General features: G+C 41.9%; 1 protein-coding gene across 1 annotated transcript in view; it reads right to left on the reverse strand.

Annotated features, from left to right (window-relative positions):
* Positions 1–5,777: 5,777 nt before the first annotated feature.
* The window catches only part of CABLES1 (Cdk5 and Abl enzyme substrate 1), a 54,614-nt gene continuing 48,102 nt past the window's right edge, over positions 5,778–12,289 (reverse strand). Inside the window, exons 8-10 of the mRNA XM_029959407.1 lie at positions 10,073–10,179; positions 8,961–9,168; positions 5,778–7,381 (exon numbers count right to left, since the gene is read on the reverse strand). Coding sequence (XP_029815267.1) covers positions 7,241–7,381; positions 8,961–9,168; positions 10,073–10,179 — 456 coding nt within the window. The 3' untranslated portion in view covers positions 5,778–7,240. The remainder of the gene's footprint in view (positions 7,382–8,960; positions 9,169–10,072; positions 10,180–12,289) is intronic.

Consider the following 12,289-nt stretch of genomic DNA (forward strand, 5'->3'; position numbering starts at 1 on the left):
TTTTGGGGTAGGGGGGTTGGGTGTAGAATCCCTTAAGTTTCCATGTCATCCTCCTATATTCTATAGTAGCCTTATATAAATAACTATAATTACAGTTATTCTTTTACTTTACTGCTACATTGTTAATGGCAAAAAAAAAATCATATGAGATCAGTACTGTTATTATGTCAATCAGTGGGTTTAAGAGCAGCAATTCTGCTTGTTTTTACAGCTTTTAACTTATTTATTTTTCCCCTTAGGAATCTTATTGGTAGACTCTAAGCTCAGTTGTGATTTGAAAAGTCTGTTCAACTGATATACTGCAGCAATTCAGGTATAGATGGGTTTCTGTGTGCCTTGATGGGCTTCTCCGATGTCTTATAAGGTCTTCAGTAAAGGCTCCTATGGTAACTTCACTCAGCTGTTCATTCTAATAAAACTGCAGAATGATGTCTCTGAGATTCCTATCACTTTCTCAAACCTATTGAGGAGCACAAAAGTGCACAGGGGATGCCCGAGTGTCATCAGATATGTCTCAGATCTTTAAGAGGTGAATAACTTGGATGGTCAGCAAATTTAACATCACAATGATTATTGTCCTATTGTGTATGTTCAGTTTTGCAAAATGTCTGAACTTCCTGCTGGCGAAGAATATTTCAATTTGTCAGCCCTGTGGCCTTGCAGATGTTCATGCTACCCTCCTTTATCTTTCCACCTAAAGATCTGCTTTGGGTCACAAACTGCCATTTCTTTAGTATTTGTCTGTAATAACTGCTGCCACCATCAATTAAATTCTCCAGATATTTTTCTTCCTGGTCTCCTGCAGCTTTAGTCTGAAACTTTCCATTTTCCTGTCCATGGACACCATCACAGCCTGAACAGAGTCCAATTTTCCATTAATGGACACAGCAGGCTTTTGAAATAAATCAGACGAAGGGTGGAGTCTGCAGCTCCGGATGCACCGTGTGAAAGAGTCAGCCAGACCCAACTCCCAGCACTGCACCAGCTTCTGTTTATCTTTGTGTTTGTTGAAATAATAAAAGGTGAACCAAAAGCGGAAAAAAAAAAGGGAAAAAAAAATGCTTAAACAGCAGTAGTCAAGAGAAAAGCCCATAACAAGGAATAAAAGAGGAAATGGGATCTCATAGTTCCTAATCTATCTGCATGATCTATAATTTAAACTGTGATATCTGAAATGTTCCTAGGAGAGTACATCTCAATGCAATGCCTCCTGTGTTCCACTGACTGGCAGAAGTCTGACTAGGCATGGTATTTCTCAGGTTTGAGGAAATGAAGGAGTCTGTACTAGACAAAAAAAAAAAAAAATTCTTATTCTATGAGGATTGTTAACTTCATTCAACTCCATTCTGCACAGATATACAGGTTGCCCTGAAAGGGAGATGACAGTTTGCAGAGTTTTATTTTCAGAAAACATAAATTAACCTCTTGGACTGTCATGGGAGATGACAGTGTTGGCTTTGTGTGCGTTGTCATCTCTGCCCATGGAAATAGCCCAGATGTTGATGCCACCCACTCTCTGCTGCTCAGTGGATGATGTTTCAAGATAGCTGGGAGGATGTTGTTCTAGAAGAAGGCATTAAATATTGAAATTCTAACAACGTACTGATGTTTGGAAATATATTGGACTTTGTCCACCTAAAATGTCTAGATCTATGCTTAGATGTTTTAAAATGCCTGTGCTCTGTGAGGAGCAACAGTGCAGCCAGTTTGTGGGTTGCATCACAGGAGGTCAGAGCACAGAGCAAGCCTTCTTTGAATAGCTCACTTTTGACTTGGAAGGCAGAAGGAAGGTTGCTAATGGTTGCATTTCAATCATGCTGTTCATTCAGCACCCTCTTAGTCCTCTCACAGGACTTGTGGGAGATGAGAGATCCATTTCTTAAGAAGAGATGATGGTGAAGATGATGATGATGATGATGATGATGATGATGAGTGGGTAGTCATTGCTTCAACTCTTTCTTTAGGTGAACATGTGTTCAACACGCCTCAGTTCTCCCTTTTCCTCTAGGGATGCTCATGTGGACAATTGTGATGGCCTCTAGCTTCCCTTTTTGTTGGTGCTGTGTTTCCTTTTAAAGGAAAGCTGAAAACCTGGCTTGCACAGCTTCTCCCCCAATAGTCATACCCACTGATATTAGCCACTGCACTTGGAAGCTCTTGGAAGAAGACTGGTTTTCTTGCCTTTCCTTTCTCCTTTTATTATCTTGCTTAACTAAATGCCAGAACTTGGTTAAGAATCTCAGCTGCTACTGAGGACCCCCTACCCCAGAGTTCCCATAAGGGAAAGATTTCAGTTTCAAGTTTGTCCTAGTTACAGGGGCTGAGACCAGTTTATTACTATGTGGGTATAACCAAAACTGTGTATTCTACACCCTCTATGTCATTTCTGATGGACTGTTAATAATGGATCATTTGCAGCAGCTGCCCAGGGCACACCTAATGACTGAGCTATGATAACTCCCTTCTGGAGAGGAATTAGCACCTTCACATCCAGCCTGAGGGGTCACCTCTGCTAATGGGCCATACTGGACTGGCATAATAGGCAGCTGCAACACCTAGACCATCAAAGACTCCAAAAATATCCCATGAGTGACAGAGTTAAATCACCCATTATGAAACTCCCTGCCCCGGGGGAGGTACTGGACATTCTCACCTGAACCTGAGCATATATAATGTTGGGGTTTTGGGACTTCTGGTATGCCGGCCATTTTCCAGGATCACAGTTCCTGCTCTTTCCTAGTGTCACGCTGTAAGCATTGCTTCTGTGTCATACTGTTGGTATGGGTGTTTGCTACTGGGGTCTGGGCAAGGCGTTCGGGTTTTTCTGTAGTGACTGAAAAGCTCTCCTCTGAACTCATCTGCACTTGCAGGCTCCAGGCTGAGGCAGAGGGTCTCTGGCTGTATGGGTTCACAGTAAAGTTGGTGGGAAGGATTATGGTTTAGGATTTCAGAAAGGCCTTTTTGCTTTGCATACAACATTCTGTGAAGGGATGCACCTAACGTTCCTTTTTTCCTCCTTTTTCCCACTCTTCATTACAGAGTTTACAATAAAAGATGAGCAAATGAAGTTCCAATCTGCTTCCCACACTCCTTCCCTCCCTTCCCAAAGGTGCAACTTGGGACAGATTTCATTCTCAGCTAGTGATGTTGGCATTGTTACTGTGATTGCTCAGTCTCTCACCTCGCTAAACTACTTTTACCTTGTTTTGGTTTTGGTTTGGGGTTTTTTTTAATGTTTACTGTGGGACCTGGTGCCAAAATCCTTTAGCATCGTGGGAAGGTGTAATCGACTCTTAAAAAATTACTCCTCACTGCTTCCACAGAAGTGGAAGTTATGCTGTGAGCATATTTTAGAAGGCTGGAGCAATGACCTGAGGTTGTATAATCTAAATATATTACAAACTATCCCAAAGAAGCCCTTGCCTGTTAATAAGTAGTTTTGGAAAATGATTGCTAAGTATTTTTCTGTATGTGTGTATGTTCTGGGGTCAGTGTAAATCATGCTAATGTTTGTATTGTCACAAGTACGATTTACAGTTGAGGGTCTCTGGAGTGTTGGGTGAAGGTGGGGAGCCAAACCTTTTCCAAACTTTATTAATGTGGAATGAAAATGCATAGTAAATGGGTGTTGTTTGCTGAGACCACCTAGATGGGTATTGGATTTAGGGGGCATCATAGGTGAAAAAACAGTTTGAATGCTAACAGGTGGTGGACAATTGGGTGTGCACACACACGAATGTCCAAAACTGAACTTTCAACCTCTGAAGAGAAAGCAGTTTCTTGTGAACTACAACTGGTAGGTGGACCAGCTGTAAATTTTACTACCACCTGGACTAAACCAAAATGGCATATTCCAAATTCTCCTGTGCACAAAGGGTCATGAGATAAGAACAATGCTGAGGAGCCTGCTTGTGCCTCATCCTTCTGCATACTGACTTTGGACTCAGAAAAGCTGGTCCTGACAACTCCAGGAGGAGAGGCTGGTGCCAAAAAGTAGAGCTTAAACTCCCAACAAACCCAAAACAATGAAGGTTAAGATCTGCCTGGAGGAAAGATCCTGAGGGCTCTACAGGGAGCTGAATGCCAGGAGACGGCGAGGGCCATTGGGCAATCCCACTACTGACTCACTAATAAGCAGCTCTGTGTCCCAGAGGAAAACAAAACCAAAACCCTGTACACATACAGATGAGAGATGGAATAATTTTATATACTGGTGGAAAAAGTATGAGCTTTTCAAGTTTTTTTAAAACTTTTATTTATTTTTTTTTAGAAAATGAATAAACTCTGCATGGTAGAGTGTACAGTATATAATTTCAAAACAGAACAAGTGATATGGAATGGATTATTTTCCCAAACTATTTAAGGTTGAACCTAAAATCATTTGTAAATCAACACTCGTTGCCATGTAAGACAAAGGAAAACAATCAACACATTTTTTGTTTGGTACAGATTTTCTCTACCACTTCAGCCTGAATTTTCCCAGGGTTGGGGAGAAACAGGGGGCAAATCCTGCCCATTGTCCTAATCATAATTGTACTGACCAAGCTTTGTGCTCTGAAATCTAGCATCATATGGCTTTATATACGTTCCTAAGTGAACAGTGCAACATCATCACCATCTTAAGTGTTTATTCCACATTCAAACTGTAACTGAACATCACTCTGAAACACTTTTCCACCCCCAAAACAACAATAACAATAATGAAAAGCAGAAAGTCTCCAGCAATCAGATTTCCTCCCAGAAATCTGTGTAAACTGTAGATCAGGGTTGGGTAGCAGCACAGAAGACAAAAGATGTGACAGCATGATTCAATAGCGTCTCTAAAGACTACTGTAAGACTGTCATTCTTTAGTCTGCATCTTGCAATCACAATTTTCTTTTTCCCTGCAATGCTATAAAGCAATATAAGAAAAAAATGAGACTCAAAAGCAAAAGGTAGAAGCCTTTACAGAAAGGTAAAGCTTCTGCTTAACTTTGAGTAGTCGCTATTAGAAACAGATCTCTGCAATCAGAAACAAATCTTGAACATATATACACACAATTTCGGTGGAAGGGGATACAGCCAAGGATGGAAGCCCTCCTAGCAGACCCACAGACTGTTTTGGCTTGTAGGTCAACACTACACTGCCTTTTTGGTCTGAATAAACTGGCAGGGCAGCTGTGTAGGCTCCAGGCATGCTCCAGGCTCTTGGCTCCTCTGTTCCTTGGCTGCGTGGGGGCCAGGAGAAGGAGGAGGAGGAGGAGAAGGAGGGAGTAAGAGTGCTGTCAAGGGCCCCCCTCCCCTCACTTTGCAGCTGGCCAAGTGATGCGCGGGTTGCAGCGACATGGGGCATTACACTGGGAAGGTTTAAGTGCACACTTTTCTCTTTACCCCGTCCTCCCCAAACCTGTTGGAATGTATCTATATCAGTAATCAGATAAGTATTAATAATAACTGTAAGCTAGCATAGTCACTCTCCCCTATAAAATGGGGGGAGAGCAACAGCATCAAACAAATTCCCATTTGTCCTGACATGTGCAACCTTTCCAGATCCTGTACAGCAATCACATACAGGCTTTTTTTTAATAATAGGATTTAAAGGAATCAAAGTTGGTAAAGAAACCGGATATGTCCTGGCCTAACTGAAGGAAATAATAAAACTGATTTAAGTAAGAGCAAAAGAAAGTAAGCATTAGTGTGTTTACATCCTCTGGTATGTCCCACTTCTCTACGTTCTTCTCACAAGCCCTTTCTGTACTCTGAGCAAGCACTCTCAAACTAAGAGAGGTAAGGCTTCAGCTAAAATCTCACAGTTGAGATCATTATTTTATATAATTACCATGAATGTAATAATTTGATTTTAGTGGATCCATGTGGGGCATGTTAGGGCAAGGCTTGTTAAGTGAACCAGCACAGGAGAAGATTGGATAGGGGTGTAATCCCACATGATAACAGCAATTGAACAATGTCTGTAAGCATGGCACTAGCTTAGTGTGTATGTAGCATTGGGAGCTTGGATGAAGCCCTCAAGTGTCCAGTCAGAACCAGGGAAGCTGTAAGAAGTTTTACTGTAAAACTCCAGTACTGAAATGTCTAAAGGAGCTGCGTCTCTAACTTCAATGGGCACAGATTTTAGGTTTTGCACAGTCAATTCTAATTAAAAACCCAAAACTTTAACGGCTGATGCCCCTGCTGTTGGAGCCTTAAGACACCTGTTATAATGCTGAGCCCTACTCTTTTTTTTTTTTTAATAAAACACTGTTTTAAGATAGAGCACAATAAATGTGCTTATTACGCACTCTAACATAGAGCACAGAAATACAACACTACAGAGTGCAAGTCTAACCATCTCCACAGTGGGAAAAGTGCGAAGGTTAAAAATATGCATGTGGCTTAACACAAGATATTTTTAAAAAACATGACATGGAAATCTTATACTAATGCTTCCATCTTTACCACAAACATGATTGAAAACTTAAGGTCAGTTGCTGATCCTTCTCTCGCAGTAGTAGTAGTAGTGTAATGCTTTCAAAGGTACAATATTGGAAAGATCAGAGAATAAAAAAACCAAGTGTCCAAAAATGATCCCATTTACCACTTTTCCAGTAGTTATGTTTTTCAAGAAGTAAATGTGTAAGGTCACCTTGATCTTCACCATCAGTAACTGATACACTTGGAAACAGCTAAGCCAACCACCGGGACTGAGATCAGTTTGGTGTCGCACACGCACACACACACAGATACACACACAAACACCCCACAGGAAAAAGTGCACTTTCAATTGCTGATACAAAAATAGATTGGCACATTCTTTTTGACACAGTGAAGATATCTTCTAAAAGCTTTTTCACTTCAAGAAGTCCTCTTGGAATTTGCAGCAGGTCTGTAGAAAAAGCGCTATGAGAATGCACTCAGTGGGCTTCCAGGGTTTGTGTGATGCAGAGAGGGGTGGTCATGGAGGCTGCCCTTCTAAATTTTGCCTACTTTTATAGCTGTAGTCCCTACAGGTAGGGTCAGTCACCACTCAGTTTCAGCATGTGAACCATTTACCAACAGCTCAGTCTTCGCTTGCTTTGAGAAAGCAATGATACGTAAATTTGTCAAAGCTGAGAGTCTTACGTTGATGCAGTGTTTCCTATACGTGGGGAGAGAGAGAGAGTGAACTGTAAGGAGTCTGATTTTGCATTTCCAGTAGTAACTGTGGCTCAGGAGAGCCAAGCTGGAACAGTCGGTAGCCCCTTCCCCGCAGGGCAGCCAGCGCTAGGAGTTCTGCACCAAGCGTCTGTAGTGAGGCATCACTTCGTGCTCAGGAAGGTGGAGAGCAAACTCCAAGGCCACCAGCACTGGGAACTCGAAGGCGATCAGCTCTCGCCTGTTCAGCCGGAACTTCTCTTCCAGTTTCTGCAACCACAGCCGAGGGAAAAAAATAAATTAAACAAAATGAATGAGGATTTGCCTTTCTAGTGCTTTTCAAAACATGCATGCTGCTGTCATTAAACTTCTGTCCTGATCGACTTGCATAGCTCTAGGTTTAGCAACTCCGAGCAGGGTGAACTGGATGTACTGATTCCTTACTGTGAAGGTGAACTCACAAAGCTCAGCCAGCCATGCTATTTCTGACACATTTGTCATTTTACTCATTCCACTTCCAGAAGATACGTCCTCTAATGATCACAGTGATTACCACTGCAGGAACAGGAAACTCCTGGCTTCATGCAAACATCAAAATCACTTGTGTAATGGAAGGCATGCATCTTGTAACTGTCCACAAATTTCCTGCGTTGCTTGAAATCACCAATTTCCAACATTAGACTGTGCTACAACACCCTATTGGGGACATTATTTTTAGCCACAATTAAATACACTTGGTCTTAATACCTCAGAGGCAGGAGGTGTCATCTGCAACAACCATAAGAACAGTGAGTAATAGAAACTACTGTCCTCAAGGGGGATGAGATGGGTTTTATAGTGGGTTTTCTGCTGTAATGTACTAAACCTCCCATGTGCTCTGCTGTATTTGTTGGATTTGGATGCTACAAGTAGGCAACTAGCTATTCAGGGATATTTCCACCCCTCATCCTCTTCTCATGATCTCTGTGGCTTGCTACTTCTCTGTCCACTGAGCCTACTCAAAAGCTCAGTGTGTCCTATGGATGGACCAATGTTTCAGGATAGCAAGAGAAGCCAGATTCTTCCAACTCCCACTGGCTTGGGTTTTTTTGGTGGTTATTCAGAGGACTTTCTAACAAGCTGGTTGTTGACCCAGCTCTGTGACTGTGGGAGAATGGCACGAGTCCAGCCCTGTCCCCCATCCAAGTTCTCATGTATCTTCCATTAAGTGAGTTGGTTATGGCCACATACCCAGCTACCTGCCTAACTTTCTACAGCACTAAATCAGATCAGTATCTCAGTGCTTCCAAAGGATTATGGAATAACACTCCCCTATGTTAACTCTTTCATACAGAGTAAGTGGAAGACTTACTCTACAAAAAAACCCACCTTACTGCACAAAAAGCAGCTGGAATGAGGTGTCCCAGTGGGAACACCTCTTTATGTTTTTTTGCCCAAAAGCTGAACATGATGATAGAAATACAGATGTCTACTAAACACCATCTGAAATTAGTATCTGCATTTACCTCTCAAAGGAGAGTCCTTACTGACACTCTCGAAAACATAATTAAAAGCAAAATGAATTTCCTGAGGGTTCACTTTTGACTTCTATTGACAGAAGAGTGGTCAGATACCTCTCAGACCTCACAGAATCTGACACCAGGGCCTTCTATCACATCAAACAAGCTTCCCATGCCTCTGCAGTGACAATGATCACTACTACTGCCACAAAAACATGTAACAAAAAGTACATTTAGCTGGCCGTACATCTGGAAACCTAAAGGAGAGCAAGTCCACTGGCAAGCAGGCTTGCATAGACCACACTTGGCACTTCATGTAGAAGAAACATTGGAAACCTATGGATACGTACATCTATAAGATGCTTGACTTCATGTTTTCTGAGGTCACTGCCAATTTTGGCTGCTAAAAGAACACAAGCTCCAGCACAAAGCTTTCTATTCTGCTTGTTCAGCTTCCCCTTGAGAGCGAGCTTCTCAAAGTAGACAAAGGCCATGGCCACTGTGGGCTCTTCAAAACCACATTCTTCTTGAGCAAGCTTGCGCATTTCTCTCTTCAAGCTGAGTAAAGAGACCAGACAAGTATGATGTGAACTGAGTTTTAAAGCGTTTCGCATTTCACCCTGTCATCTTTTTGGAGATTCCTGCTTAGTCAAATGGAGGGGAAAATAATAATAATTTACTGGGCAGATATCTTTATGCTCTGTCTTGTGGGCTCATTTCATGGCACGTTTTGATCTCACCATCTCACCCTTCCCCTCCACTAGAAAAGTAACTGAAAAGCTTTGACATTTTTAGTTATGATATTTCATCAGAGGTCTTATGCTGCATACAATTTGTTTAGTAACAACAGGTTTATTACTGGTGCTCTATATGCAGCTTTGCTGCTGGTTATGGTTGGTCAAATACAAACTGCCAGTCTTTCCATGTACTGCAGCACTGTCTGGTTACAAAGCAACATGGCTCAAGTTTCCTTCTGGTCACTAGGGTCAAAGTAAATTGTCATTACTTCAGTGGAGCAGTATGCCTACCCTGCTACACTGGAAACAGATGAAATATTACAACTTTGCTGTGAAGCTGTCCACTTGTTTTGCTTCTGACGATGCTTTCTCCACAAGGCATAAAAGCACTTCTCTTTCCTCAGTCTCTTTTAAGCTAAGTGCCATAAGCTTAGAGACTCTGTTGTGTTATTTTTCTGGGTATTTTAGTATAGTGCATGCCCAGCTCTCATCTTCATCCCTTAGATTTCCCATTTGACACCTGATTGGTGCATGTTTGTACATTCCTCTATCCTGTTTACTCAGCCCACTGACCAAAGCAATCATCTGATTTACTCTGCACCTCTGCTGGTCACTGCTCCTGGAAGATCTATCAGTGCTCTGCTTCCCCTCATGTACAGCAGGAATTGCACTGAAATGTGAGACAGCTGTGTCACGTTGCAGCCTTACTGAGCTTTGAAACGTACCTTCTTATTTTACTGAGGGTTAGCTTGATGTGAGGGAACTTCTCCTTAAAGGTCTCATTCATGTCCTTCTTGAGATCTGATGGCTTCACGTAGTCTATGACTGTGGTCTGTAATACACGTCAAAAGAGAATTACTCTTTCAGTTTGTAAAAAACAAGATCACTCAGTTCCCAGAAGCAAGGAATACCAAACAGGTGCTAGTCAGTCCCGATGCTTTCAGGAGATAGGAAAATAAGATCTGAATTAAGGCAACAATTTGTGACTGCTCCATCAAAACAAGTGACCTTCAACATAATTCTTGAACAATACACACCTCATTAGCATCCTTGAAGAGTGAGTTTAAGATAAATGTGGGTGGAGGAAACCTACCTGAAAAGTCTTGAAAAACAACAAAAAATCATCATAATAACTGTTTTGATGACCAGAGCTGGTGTGCATATCTCCATGAGGTTCTGAGACATATTAAGGTTCTCTCAAATTGATTCTTCAAAGAAAATGCTGGTACAAATTCTTGACTGCCATAGCATACATTTGTGATAAAATAGGTAATTAGCCCACATGGCTAAGGTCACTTCAGTGGAGTGCAAGACAATAATGCTGTTGTTAATTAGACAGTGGGCAAAAGAGTTAGGACAACATTCAAAGTGTACAACCTATTTCTTTTGAGCTTCCTATTCCTTTTTGTTACAACCTAAGGAATATCCCCATGTTGCAGAGGGTTCTCCAGACCAATACTGCAATGCCAGTGCCCTCATCTATGGTGCTCAACACTTCTGTTGTTCCTTTAGTAACAACAAGAGGTGGAAAGAGACATGCAAAAACTCTTGCTGCATGTTATGCCTTTATAGAACATGGAGCTTTGCTGTAACATATCCTCATGGGAATCTAAATCAGCCAAACAGACTGACTGCATATGTTTTCATTTTTTTTTCATAAATATTCATATACTTTACCCATAGTATATGGAAGGGCTGGGGAAGGAAAGTGCCACAGCTCTAGACAGAAAGCAGACAATTCCTTTTATCCAGTCATGTTGTTCTCTGGTTCCAAAATAAGCACGAAGGGGAGTAAAACATACCTCACTTTTCCTGCACTTTATTTAGGAGCTGTGGTACTGAAATAATGGATAATTATAGGAATGTGTTTCCCCTGAATAGCACACAGCAGTATCTGAGGTAAACGTAGTGCAATAGGAAAAAACCAACTTCTTGGCACGGGGTGTTGTTATGTTCATATACACGTTTTAAAATGTGGGCCATTCTGCTACCTGATTTGCAGTGAGAGAAGCATCATCTGTCAGATAAATTGCTCCCCACTATGTCCTGCCAGATAATTCTCCTGGGCATGTCACACACAACAGTCGCCTAAAGTTGTTTTAAGTATAAATGCTTGTGTGAGCCCCCTCCAACACACTGAGGTGTTAAGCACTAGTCCAAATTTTGCTCAGTAAAGGGAATAATTTATTAAGGAAATTCAGCACTATTAAGGAAAGCTGCCCCTTATAGGAAATCATCAAATAGGAGAAAGCCACATGTTCAGCCACCCCTGCTGCTCTGCATGTGTACGGATGAACGTGAGCGCGTGTCTGGACAGATAGTGAAGTGCCATTGAGGTTAGAAATTCATATGCAGCCTTGATGCTCAGGCAGGCAATTTGCTACCACACCTGAAAAAAACAAAGAGAGGAAAAGACAGGGAGGAAAACTTCCTCCTGCTGAGGTTGGAAGGATGTATGCACACACCGTGGCTTTTCACTGCAGAGAGCTTCTCACGTGCTTCATCTCACCTGGCACGGCTCAGCCCTCTGAAGCAGAAGAATTAAGATCTTACCAACTCCTCCTTTCCTTTCTTTCCCTGGAACATCACTGCCTGCCTGCCTACTCCTCAGCATTGTTGTCAAAGGATCATCAAGAAGCTGGGTGCTTCTGATGTACAGATATGCTGGGAATTTTATGTGTTAAGAGGGTTCCTCTTGGTACTGCTATAAGAGGGCACTGAAACAAGCCACATATAATTCAGACCGGTGCCATCTGCTACTCGAGGTACAGAAACATCAGGCCACGCTGCTCTTGCTTACAGAGTCAAGAGAAACTAAGCACATAGAGGTTACACACTATTAAATCCAAAGATGATTTCAGTTACTACCAGACAACTTTTGGTTGTCTTGGGCAATCCTAGAAACAGTGAGCTCAGTGTTACTGTGCAAAGCTACCTGACAG

Source organism: Manacus vitellinus, unplaced genomic scaffold, assembly GCF_001715985.3.
Source record: "Manacus vitellinus isolate BGI_N305 unplaced genomic scaffold, ASM171598v3 scaffold_1_pilon, whole genome shotgun sequence".
Lineage (NCBI taxonomy): Eukaryota > Metazoa > Chordata > Aves > Passeriformes > Pipridae > Manacus > Manacus vitellinus.